The sequence below is a fragment of the Lontra canadensis genome, unplaced genomic scaffold (genome assembly GCF_010015895.1).
Source record: "Lontra canadensis isolate GAN:19392208 unplaced genomic scaffold, GSC_riverotter_1.0 scaffold72, whole genome shotgun sequence".
NCBI classification, from domain to species: domain Eukaryota; kingdom Metazoa; phylum Chordata; class Mammalia; order Carnivora; family Mustelidae; genus Lontra; species Lontra canadensis.
This window is the reverse complement of record NW_022631066.1, coordinates 3,266,928-3,280,789: the sequence shown is the minus strand read 5'-3', so window position 1 is coordinate 3,280,789 and position 13,862 is coordinate 3,266,928. Positions and strand designations below refer to the sequence as shown.

At 34.0% G+C, this 13,862-nt stretch overlaps 1 protein-coding gene across 1 annotated transcript in view; it reads right to left on the bottom strand.

Annotated features, from left to right (window-relative positions):
• Window positions 1–13,862, bottom strand: part of DNAJC1 (DnaJ heat shock protein family (Hsp40) member C1) — a 215,946-nt gene that overhangs the window by 107,408 nt on the left and 94,676 nt on the right. Inside the window, exon 8 of the mRNA XM_032880835.1 lies at window positions 6,832–6,995. Coding sequence (XP_032736726.1) covers window positions 6,832–6,995 — 164 coding nt within the window. The remainder of the gene's footprint in view (window positions 1–6,831; window positions 6,996–13,862) is intronic.

Sequence of the window (13,862 nt, the reverse complement as noted above, 5' to 3'; positions counted from 1 at the left end):
AACATGCTACTAAATAATCGACTTGTCAATGAAAAAATCAAAGACAATATTAAAAAATACATGGAGACAAATGAAAACAAAACCACAACAGTTCAAAATCTTTGAGATACAGTTAAAAAAGTTCCAAAGGAGAAGTTTACAGCAATACCTGCCTACCTCAAGAAACAAGAAAAATCCCTTCATTCACATGGAGAATTTAAGAAAAACAAAGGAATAATGGAAGAAAAAAGAGAGAGAGACAAACCAAGAGACAGACTCTATAGAGAACAAACTAACGGTTACCAGAGGGAAGGTAGAGGGAGGAGTGGGTAAAATAGGTGATAGGCATTAAAGAGTACACCTATCATGATGAACACTGAGTAATGTATAAAATTGTTGAATCACTATATTGTATACCTGAAACGAATATAACACTGTATGTTAACTATACTGGAATTAAAGTGAAATACTTAATAAAAAAAAAGAAACAAGAAAAATCTCAAAGAGTTTAACCCTATAGGTATAGGAAGGAGAAAAGAAGAACCAACAAAAGTCAAAGCCAGAACAAGGAAAGAAATAATAAAGACTGGAGCAGATAAATGAGACAGAAGATAGAACCTACCCCCCGCACAACAATAGAAAAGCTCAATGAAACCAAAAGCTGGTTCTTTGAAAAGATGAACAAAATTGATAGAATTTTAGTCAGACTCATCAGAAATAAAGAGGGGACTCAAATAAGTAGAATCAGAAATAAAGGAAAATAAATAACAACTGACACCACAGAAATACAAAGAATTATAAAGAATATTATGCAAAATCATACGCCAACAAATTGGACAACATAGAAGAAATAGATAAATTCCTAGAAACACAGAATCTTCCAAAACTGAATCATGAATTAATAGAAAATTTGAACAGATGGATTACCAGCAATGAAACTGAATCAGTAATAAAAAAAACTCCCAATAAACAAAAGTCCAGGACCAGATGGTTTCACAGGTGAATTTTAACAAACATTTAAATAAGAGTTCATACTGTTCTTCTCAGACTTTCCAAAAAATAAAAGAGGAAGGAAAAGTTCCAAATTCATTCTATGAATGCGCAACATTCTGTGATATCAAAACCAAAGACACTACAAAGAAAGAGAACTACAAGGCAATATCTCTGATGAACATAGATGCTAAAATCCTCAATATATATTATCATGCCACATTCAACAATACATTAAAAAAATAATTTACCACAATCAAGTAGGACAAAACCATAGGTAACATCACACGCAAAAGTGAAAAACTGAAAGTGCTTCCTTTAACATGGATGACGGTGTCTACTCTCACTTCTTTTACTCAACACAGTCCTGAAAAAGACTTGTACTGTGAAAAATATAAGACATTCATAAAAGAAACTGAAAATGACACAAATGGAAAGATAAACCATGCTCATGGATTGGAAGGATTAATATTGTTAAAATGTCCATACTATCAAAAGCAATCTACAGATTAAATGCGATCCCCGTCAAACACCAACAGCATATTTCAGAGAACTAGCATAATCATCAAATTTGTATGCAACCAAAAAAAACCTTGAATACCCAAAGCAATCTTGAGAAAGAGCAAAGCTGGAGGTATCACAATTCCAGATTTCAAACTATACTACAAAGCTACAGTATTCAAAACAATATGGTACTGGCACAAAAACAGACACAGAGATCAACAAAATAGAGAACCCAGAAATAAACCCTACTTATATAGTCAATTAATTTAGGACAAAAGATGCAAGAATATACAATGAGGAAAAGACAGTCTCTTCAATAAATGATGCTGGGAAAAGTGGACAGCTACCCATAAAAGAATGAAAGTGGACCACTTTTTTATCCCACACACAGAAGTAAACTCAAAATGGATTAAAGGCCTAAATATGAGACCTGAAACTAGGAAACTCCTAAAAGAAAACACAGGCAGTACTCTTAGATATTGGCCTTAGCAAAATATTTATGAATATGTCTCCTCAGGCAAGGGAAACAAAAAGAAAAATAAACTATTGGGACGACACCAAAATAAATAGCTTTGTACTGCAAAGGAAACCATCAACAAAACAAAAAGGTAACCCACAGGATGGGAGAAGATATTTGCAAATGATATATCCCATGAGGGTTAATATTAAAATACACAAAGAACTTATACAACACCAAAAAATCCCAACATTAGAATGAAAAAACAGAGGACCTGAGTAGACCTTATTTCCGAGAAAGACATGCAGATCGCCAACGGACACATGAAAAGAAGGGCAATATCACTCCTCATCAGGGAAATGCAAATCAAAACCAAATGAGATATCATCTTTCACCTGTTAGAAATGGCTAGTACCACAAAGACAAGAAGTAACAAATGTTAGTGAAGATGTGGAGAAAAGGTAACATTTGTGTACTGTTAGTAGGAATGTAAATTGGTGCAGTTGATATGGAAAACAGTATGGAGGTTCCTTGAAACATTAAAAATATAAATACCATGTAATCCAGTAATTCTAGTACTGGGCATTTACCCAAAGAAATGAAAATACTAATTCAAAGATATATGCACTCTCAGTTTACTGCAGCATTATTTACAATGGCAAAGATATGGCTAAGTGTCCATTGATAGATGGACACACAATACACACACACATGCACACAATGAGATATTACTTAACCATAAAAAAGAAAGAGATCTTGCCATTTGTGACAACAGGAATGGCCTTAAAGGGAATTATGCTTAGTGAAATAAGTCAGAGAAAAACAATGCCATATGATTTCACTTATATGTGTAATCTAAAAACCAAAACAAACAGACTCTTATATACAGAAAACAAACTGTAAAAACAAAAACTGAGGGAAGGGATGCTGGGGGATGGGCAAAATAGATGAAGGAGATTAAGAGGTACAAACTTCCAGTTATAAAATAATTAAGTCACAGAGATAAAAGCACAGCAAAGGAATGTAGTCCATAATACTGTAACAATGTTGTATGGTGACAGATGGTGACTTACTGGGCACAGTATAATGTACACAAATGTTGAATCAGTATGTTGTACACTTGAAACTAATATTACATTGTATGTCAATTATACTTCAATTAAAAAAAAGCACAACAAACTTTGTGGCACTTTAATGGACCCCAGTCCTATCTTCTATTCCATAGCTCATCACTGCCTCTGAAAATAATAACTGATTTCTAATCATGGCAGGTGCAGAATGAGCTAATTTGCAAAGAATGATGAGTATTTGTCCTAACCTGTCTGGTGGTTCCCTGCAATACGGGTTCAGAAAGCTTGTCTTTATTTTCCCTAATTCAAAACTGGCCTAATTCTAAAGGTGCTTCCCTACAGGCATTTGCTGAAAACTTTTACAGGCTAATATCTTAGCCACTGCTGACCAAGGTGACAGAAAATAGTTGGGAAAACAACAGAGTAACTAAAAAGCTGGGGAGGAAAGCTGAGGAATGGGATGCTCTGACATCCCTGGGAATCTAGAAGTCTATGTGCATGCTCAGTGCTGTGAGCATGCTCAAAAAAGACGTGAAAATGACAAAGTTCTCACTAACTGATGACCTTAAGTATCTTTGGAAACACAAAGTAAAGGCTAAGGCAGGGTTGGTTTACAGCCTTCCATAACCAAGGTTGAATATGGAAGGCATCTCCAATACATACACATAAACTTTGCAAGGACTGGAAGAATTTTGGGCTCTAGACATTTAAGGAAACTCTGTCACTAAGCTAATGAAACAGAGATTTCAGTGGCCACACATGACAAAAAATACAGACTTCATAAAATTAGTTAAAAAAAGCACTAAACAAACAACTACAATTAGACCAAATAACAACAATAAAACCTAGAAAGGAGAGAGAATCTGGTTTCTAGAGTTGCAAAGTTATAATATTCATAATATCTGGTCTTCAATAAAAACAACAAAAATTACAAGGCCAGCAAAGGAAAAAAAGACAGTATGTCGCATACAAAGGAATAAAGAAATAGAAACTGCACCATCATCACTGTTAAATGCTACAGCACGGATGAACCTTGAAAACATATTGCATGATTGTAATGACATGAAATTTCTATAATAGGTAAATCCACAGGGACGGAAAGTAGATCAGTGGTTGTCATAGAAGCGGAAGGTTGAGAATTGGAACTTACTGCTAACAGGTAGAGGGTTATTTTACTTTTTTTGGTGTGATGAAAATATTCTCAAATTAGGTAGTTGCACAACATAGTGAAAAGACTAAAAACCACTAAAATGTATGTAATTTTAAATGGTGAATTTTGTTATGTGAAATATATCTCAATAAAAAAATTATATGGCTGCCTGGGTGGCTCAGTGGGTTAGGGCCTCCTCTGCCGTCGGCTCAGGTCATGATCCCAGGGTCCTGGGATCGAGCCCTGCATAGGGCTCTGTGCTCAGCAGGGAGCCTGCTTCCTCCTCTCTCTCTCTCTGCCTGCCTCTCTGCCTATTTGTGATCTCTGTCAAATAAATAATAAATAAAATCTTTAAAAAAATTCTATAAAAAGCTGGCAACATACATCATATTTAATAATGAAATGATAAAATTTTAAGAAATAATTTCAATGATGAAATACAAATTTTCAATGCTGGAAGTTTTTGAGATTGAAAATGAAACAAGGATACTTGGTATAATCACTTCTATTCTACATGTATTAGAGATCCTAATTAGTACAAAAGAAATGTATAATATACAGATAAATAGAACTGAAAAATAAGTTTAGCAAGGTTGCTGGATATAAGGCAATTATACAAAATTCAATTATATTTGTATATACCAAATAGAAAGTGAAATTTAAGAAGCAATATCATTTATGGTGTCATCTAAAAACACTAAACACCCAGGAATAAATCCAAGGAAAAAATATGCAATATTTGTACACAAAAAGTTGTAACACATATCAAAAAATATTTTAGATGTGAATGAATGGATTTGTGGTTTTTAGAATCAATGCTGTCTCAGTATTAATTCTTCCAAAACTGACCTACATATATTCAATATACTCTAAATTGAGTACTTCAGCTGAGTAATTTGTGGAAAACGACAAGCTACTTTGAAAATTTATATGAAAACATAAAGTGGTAATCTTAAGAAGGAAAAATGAGCTGGAGAGTTATTGCACCATGTACTTATTATAAAGCTACAGCAAATTATGATGTAAGGTATTGGCACAAGATGCACAAGACTAAGAGAAACAAAGTAGAAAGCCTGAAAACAGACCCACACAGTTATGAACACTTGTTTTAAATAAAGATGGTATTTATAGAGCTGTAAGAGGCAGTATTTTCATTAAGTGAGCCAACTGGTTTGGAAAACTTTTGAAAAAACTTTACACTTAAACATTACTTCACCCCAAACACAAAAAGAAATTTCAGACTATTGATTTAATGTGAAAAACAGAACATTAAAGCTTATAGAAGGATTTAGTAATATTTTTATGACTTTGAGGTAAGAAAAGATTTCTTAAACACAGCACAAAAAACATCAAATATGGAAAGGAAAGGAAAAGCATGATGATTAAAATTAGTAACTTTGGTCATCAAAATACACCATTAAGAGAGTGAAAGGGCAAGCCAGAGTTGGATAAAATAGGTGTAGAAGATCTATTTATGAAATATATAAAGAACTCTTCACAAATCAGTATGAGAAAACACTCGCAACCCAATTAAAAAAAAAAATACTTGACAAGACTTCACATAGGAAATTATTAGGGTCCAATAAACATATGAAAAATTGTTCATTCAATCTTATTGGTCAAAGAATATGCAAATTAAACCATAATTAGATATCACTATATACCTACCAGAATGGTTAAAATATAAAAGACTTGACCAAGTGTTGGCAAGAATGTAGAGTAACTGGAATTTCCATATCCTGCTGCTGAAGTATAAATTGATAAAAAACATTTTTAAAAACTGTTTAGAAGTAAAGTTGAGCTTTACTGCAACTTAACTTCAAAATAGAAATTTACACATATGCATACTAAAGTAATGTTCACATGAAAATTATTTATTGTAGCCAAAAACTGGAAAAAGCACAATTTTCAACAAAAAATTCTATATTTCTAAATGGACTATTACACATTAATGAAAATGAACAACCTACTTCTACACACAATGGACAAATCTTACAAATATAATACCAAATGGAGGAAAGTAGATGTAAAAGAGTACACATGGAATGTGTTATGGACTGAATGTTTGTGTTCCCCCAAAATCATATGTTGAAATCCTAACCCCCAATGTGATGATATTAGGAGGTAGGGCCTTTGGGAGATGATTAGATCATGAGGGTGGAGCCCTCATGAATGGGATTAGTGCACTTATAAAAGAGACCCCAGAGAGCTCTCTCACCTCTTCTGCCATGTGAGGACACAGCGAGAAGACTGCTGTCTATGAATTAGGAAGAGTGCCCTCACCAGACACCGAATCTGCCGGCGTCTTGATCTTGGACTTCCCAGTCTTCAGAACTGTGAGAAATAAATGTTTGTTGTTTAAGCCACCCAGTCTATTATATTTTTGTTATAGCAGCCTGAATGGACTAAAACAGGATGATTCCATTTAGAAACTTCAAACAGCATGTAAAACTAATCTATGATGTTAGAAGTCAGGACAGTTTTATCTTTGTGGAAGAAAAGGAAGGTAGAGACCAGGAGGAAGAATGAGGAGGCTTCTGGCCAATGGCAATGTTCTGTATCTTCTTGATCTTGGCAACAGTTAACTTGGTTCACCTTATGACAATTCACTGAGCTGTGTATTTATATTTTATGTACTTTTCTCTATTTTATTCAATTAAAATAAATTTTTAAAAATTTACCTGCTTTTTCTGTGTTTTGTTTCTGTTTTCCAGCCAATCATCCATTTGTTCCTCAATTTCTTCTATAGAAGTTCCATGATCATAAGATTGAATATATGCACTTTCTAAAGGCGTATATACAGGAAATTCGGGTTTTGGCTTTTTTACTTTAACTTTCTTCTGTTCTAAAAATGTTTAAGAGAATCAATTATTGAGATTTGTTAAGAAAGAAAAGAATTTTTAACAGTCTATTAATACATCGTATCTTGAAAAAACATATACATACTCTTCTTTCATTAAAACAGAGTTATATACAATGGAATATAATTCAGCCATAAAAAGGAATGAAATCTCGCCATTTGCAACAGTATGGATGGACCATGAGGGGATTATACTATGTGAAATAAGTCAGATAGAGAGAAACAAATACCATATGATCTCTCCTATATGGGGAATCTTAACAAAACCAAACAAAAAACCAAACCAAACCAAACCCCCCTAAAAACCCAGCTCACAGATACAGAGAACAGATTGGTGGTTGTCAGAGGTGGGTGAGGGGAATGGGAGAAATGGGTGAAAGGGGTTAAAAAAATTATAATCGCTTTGCTATAAATAGCTAGCTGTTTTATTGTGCTTTAGCTACTGCATTGTTTTTAAATAAAACTCAGGGATACTAATGATGAGATGATGATCATGATATAACCACCATGTCAATTTGTATATACCTTTAGTTTTCAAAGTACTTTTTATGAAACATTTCATACTGTCACAATGAAAAAAGCCTGGTCATAATAGTGACATAATATTGGGCAAGTAACTTAAACTCTTAGAACAAGTGTCTATTTTCTCATCTGTAAAAAAAAGCTAAATCTAATCTTCTAAAGTTGCTATGTGGAAAATGATAGAACCCTAACATACCACTTGGTGTAAAAGTGGCTCTTTTTTTTTTTTTTTAAGATTTGTATTTATTTATTTGACAGAGAGATAGAGCTAGAGCACAAGTAAGCAGAGCGGCAGGCAGAGGGAGGGAGAGAAGCAGGCTCTCCACTGAGCAGGGAGCCCGATGTGGGGCTCGATCCCAGAACCCTGGAGTCATGACCCGAGCCGAAAGCAGCTGCTTAACCAAATGAGCCCCCCAGGAGCCCCTCAAAAGTGGCTCTTGATAAATAGTATATACATTCATCTTTTCAATATTTTAAGAAATGCAAAGTTTAATCTGACGGCATTGGGGCAGTTATTAATAGATGGCTCTTAACTGGACTCTTCATTAAAGCCCTTTTGATTAGAGTCCATATTGAGAAGCAATTTAGTTCTTAATTGCTGCAGTCAAATTCCATACGGTCAAATTTCTTATAATCATATCTTCACCATTGTGTATTTGCATATTGTCTAATGCTGATGTAATAAAATTAATATAATATTGTCATAGAAATAGATAAATTCCTAGAACAGAGAATCCATAAACATTTTAATTGAGTGGGAAAAGGCTTAAATGTTGGCACAACTGAATACCCATTTGAAGGAAGCTGGCCATCATCTTACACAATACACAAAAATAAACTCTAGTTAGATAAGAGACTTGACTTTAAAAACCCAAACAATAAACATCTTGCAAAAATAAATCTTAAAAACTACAGGTACTATTTAAAGGATGAGGAAATCTTAACTAAAACAGAAATACAGATGCTATAGAAATGGTAAAGGACAGAATAAACAAATCAAGAGAGAAAGAATACATTTGAAAGGAATATGTACGATTCAAAGTACAAACAGATAACTGATATACAGAACATATAAGGAGATACTATAAACTGACAAAGGGATAAGCACCCAACAGAAAAAAATGGGCAAAAGTCACGAAAGAACAAATCCAAATGGCCAAAAAACAAGATACACCCTCTAAAAGTTTATCTTTATCTCTAAAGGTTTATCTTTATCTCTAAAGGTTTATCTTTAACCTCTAAAGGTTAAAGAAATGCAGTTTGAATCAATAACATGATCCAATTTTATACCTATCATATGGGCAGAAATTTAAAAATCTTAAGGTACTGTTGGCAGGGAAAGGGCGATCTCTACATTGGTGGTGGAAATGTGAATTATATTGCAGACTTTTTGGGAAGTGATCTAGGAGAACCTGTTAAAATTAAAAAAAAAATTTTTTTTCTCCAGCAATTCCCTTAGAAATAAAAGCATTAAAATGTAATTGTATGTAAGTACATGGGTATATATGTATGTCTGTATGTTATGTTATTCATAGAGATACAAAACTGTTAACTTAGTAAATGTATATTAATAGGAGAAATGACTGAATGATTGCTGGTGATGCATCTATACTAGGGAATATTAAATTTTCATTAAAAGATATTGAAGTAAAGCTATACCAACTGACTTACAGAGATTTTTATGAGTTTGAGTAATAAAAGATGGAGTAAAGCATGTAAGATTCTCTATTTGCAAAACAAAATAATGCCTCTTTAAACCTCTACAAATGCTTGTGTATACATATTCATCTAAATGTATTTTATTATTATTATAAAAGCATGGAGAAAAATATAGATGAACACCTACAAGGTATATAGGGGGTAGAGATAAAGAAAAGAGGAAGCACAGAGACAATGAAGGAAAAGAAAAGGAACATATCACTAAAAAATAAACATATATGAATGTATACTTATGGATTTTTACAAAGTTGTAGATAGAAATATAAAAACAAAATTTAAAGATATACAACATATATCTTTAAACATAATTTCTAAAATGAATAAACCCACAGCTTATAAATATTCACTGATTTCTTGCTACTTTACTAATACAAGGCTAAGAATGTAGCATCTAACATTTTGCACTTGGCAACATCTTTTAAAAAAATGTGTTTTCAAAACATGTCTAAGGGAAAAAAAGACCTCTATTTGCTAACTACCCTCATCTTTCCTGCAAATTTCTAGTTTCAATGAACTCTATGTAATTAGTATGCTCCCAGCTATCATCAATTTTGGTGTTATAAACACATCCCTATTCATAGTTCATCCAAGAAACACAAATCTAAGAAATTTTTTTAGCAGCATGATGAATTTTATAGGGCAGTTCTTGAGTTAAATAAAAAAAATAAAGACTATTTTTGCTGGAAGAGTCTTTATTTTTATTTTATTAACATATAATGTATTATTTGTTTCAGGGGTATAGGTCTATGGTTCATCAGTCTTACACAATACACAGCACTCACAACAACACATACCCTCCCAATGCCCTTCACCCAGTCACCCCATCTACCTACTCCCCTCCCCTCCAGCAACCCTCAGTTTGTTTCCTTAGATTAAGAGTCTCTTATGGTTTGTCTCCCTTGGAAGAGTAAGTTTTACTGAAATTTAGTAAGTTATAGGCTTCAAGTTAAGATAGATTGGTTCTTAATAACAAGCCTGACAAAGGCTAGAAACAAAAACTAGCCAACCAACCAAACAACAACAAAAATCAAACAACAAAATCCAAAATAAACAAATCAAAAAAGAAGTAAAACTCGTGATACCTTAAGTGTCTAGTGACTGAAGAGAAATGGTTTCCTCTCAAAAGAAAAATTTATTCAACATGACTGTCAAAGGAATGAGAAATGAGCCAAATATCATTTTAAGGGGGTCCTTCCATTTAATGCTCTTAGTCAACAAAATGATGCAGAGTTTGGATCCAGCAACAAAAACAAAAACAAAAACAAACCAAAAAACTCTGGCCTAAGTAGCCTACCTTCTCATATATTTGGAAACTTACACTGAACAATTCAACTAATAAGTCAGTTACTTAGATCAAATACGTCCTGTCACACATTGCAGAAGTGTTTATTATGCTAAGACACATTTGCTGAATAGTAATTTGGGCTCTTTGACCATGAACCTGAGGATAATTCTTTAGGTCTTGATTAACACTTGTACCTCTACAGTTTTGAAAACAGTGGAAAAGAGTTCAAACTGAGCAAAGTCATAACATCTTAACTCATTACCTTCTTTTTCTAGCAGGCACAGAGAATTTCCCCTTGGAAATGCTCAGACAATAGTGCAGCAGATATTAATGAATGTAACTTGGAAGTGGATAGGAAGGAAGTTTTAATCAGTTTTGAGCACTATACTTAAAATACAGAATGACAGACAGAAATACAGATGATGTCAGAAAAGTTATCAAAATAGTAAGGAGATTTGAAATGTCATTAATATAAAAAGTGGCAGAAAAATGAGAAAACAAGAGGTCAGAAAAACTAGGTTCTGTATCGTTAGTCATATGTCAATACATTAGTACTTCCTTCACATTACTGACCTCTAAGTCTCCACCTGTAAAACGAAATATCTGCCCTACCTATCTCACAGCACAGTTGCGGGAATTAGATCCTGACTTGTACAGGAATGTGCTCCTAATATTAAGGAGAATATTTAGAACTATGTGCTAGACTAAGCTCTTGATAAAACTCCTTTCGCTTCTATCTGCTTCTTCCAATATAGTTCCCATTCCTTCAACCTCCTGGGGTTCCAAACCTTGGAGCTAACAATTTTCCCTTCTTCTTATATCCTGTATGAAATCCAGTAGGAAATCTTGTCTCTAACTTCAAAATACATAAGAATTCCATTTTGTTACTTTTATCACTCTGATCCAAGCCATCATCATTTCTTATCTGGATTCCTAAAACAACTCCCAACTGATTGGTCTCCTTGTTTCAAGTCCTTGTTTCAGTCTGTTCTTAACCTCACAGCCAGACTTCTTAGAACATGTATTAAATCATGTCAGTCCTCTGCTCAACCTTCCTAGGACTTGCCATTCCAGAGTAAAAGCCAAGTTCTTACAGTATAAGGCTCTAAGTGATTTATGCCTCCCATCCTCACACCATTCATCATCTATCTGACCTCATTTTAATACTCTCCAGCCTCCTGCTGTTCCTCAAAAACATAAAGCTTTCGGGATGCCTGGGTGGCTCAGTTCATGATCCCAGGGTCCTGGGATCGAGTCCCATATCAGGCTCCTTGCTCAGCCAGAAGCCTGCTTCTCCTTCTGACTTTCACTGCCCCTGCCTGTGCACACACGCTCTCTCTCTGACAAATAAATAAAATCAACAACACATAAAGCTTTCATCTGTTGCCTCTACTGAAACCCACTCCCTCACCAGTCTTGCTTACTCCCTAACCTCCTGCAGGTCTTTTCTCAAATGTCTCTTCATTACTGAGGTCTTCTTTGTCCCTGCAGCAGGCCTGCCACATATATATATATATATATATATATATATCCCATCATTCTTCCTTGTGACTTTTTACTGCAGCATTTATCACTGCTCATTCTATTGACTCTTTCTACATGGGCAAAATTCTTTTATTTAAAAAAATTTTTTTAGGTTTATTTAGGAGACAGACAGAGAAGGTAAAGGGAGAGGGAGAGAAAGTCTCAAAAAGACACCAAGCTCAGTGTGGAGTCCTACATAGGAGCTTGATCCCACGACTCAGAAATCACGACCTGAGCTGAAATCAAGAGTCAGACCTATTGGGCCACCAAGGCGCCCCATATGTGGGCAAAAATTCTTACTTATTTTGTTCACTACTGAATTCCCAGTGCTTGGGACAACATCTGGTGCTAAATAAATAGTGAATGAGTGAGTGAATGAATGAATGAATGAATGGAAAAGCTCTCACTGTGGACAGATCTGGGACTAAAACTCAGCTTCTACAATTTACTAGCTCTTTTGCTTAAAGTCCTTTTGTAAAATGGGAATAATGGTAATACTACATCTCATGAATTATTACTGAGGAGTAATGATTAAAGCATATAAAATGATTAGAATGGTACTTAGAATATAAAGAACTTGTAAAGAACTGTGCAAAAACATAGTATTCTCAAGATTTAAAATTTACTATCCTAATATACATAATACACATAATATACATAAGATACAAAGAGGGGAGTTTTGGAGAAAGGAAGAAGTCCTAAAATGCATACGTGGGCCAGGTGAAACAACTAAAGGAAAAGGTCAAAGAAGAACAAATTAATACAAAATTTTCTAAGAATTTTATTTCCTTTTCAATAAAAAAAGCCTGCCAGATGAACAGGAAACTTTGAAGGTAGGAGTAAGATCATTTATTCATTCACTCACATTTCATCCACGTTTGTCAATTTAGTATATGCCAAGAATAACGCACATTAAGAATACAGTACTGTGGGAACAGTTCTATTTAAAAGGGACTACCTTAACTAGAAATTATGTGGTATCTAACTACTATATTTTACCTTATACTGTTTACATACTTTTATGTACTTTCAGGATTTTAAGACGGGTGATTTTTTTTTTTAAAGTCCCTAATACTATATTAGACAATTGGTAACTTAAATGACTGGTGATTCTAATATAAAACTATCAAGAAACTAGGATGGGATGGTGTCACCAGAGTACCATATGAGCTCAAGTTATAGACCAGGCTTTTGTTTTTCAAAATATTTTTCCTAAAAGGGGAACAAGTCATAGAACTGACTGCTTATGAAGTATGTCATATTACTTAGCTTCTCTCAATTTCTTTATTTTGAACACTAAAGTACTGCTTGAAAAAAATGTACATAAGCTAGAAGCCACCTCTTCAGGAGTAATTTTGCCTTCTTATAGAGAATCAGTTATAAAGAAGCAAATAAGTAAATGTAGTTGTTTATATTTAATTCTGGGGTACTGTATCACAATTCCAAGTGTTTGATGCTTTTGTAAAGAAATTTAAAAAATCACTTTAAAAAAGTAATTCAAAACTTCCAATTCTAAAAAAATGGGGTAAAAGTACTTTTTCATACTCCTCCTCCTAACAAAATGGAAAAACCCTAAACAGTATATATAAAACAAGCACAGGAAGACTGATTTTTGAAGAGAAGACAGGCCAGCTAGGTATGGCGGACATGACGAACACCGAGGTGGTGAGCGCCCTCAGTTTCCTTGCATAGTAAGACAAGCTTAGGTAATAATGGATTTACACTTCAAGCAAATAAGGGACAGAATTGTGGCCAACCTTTTCTTGCCAGCGAAGGCTAACAAGAAGCCTAGACTTCTGCCA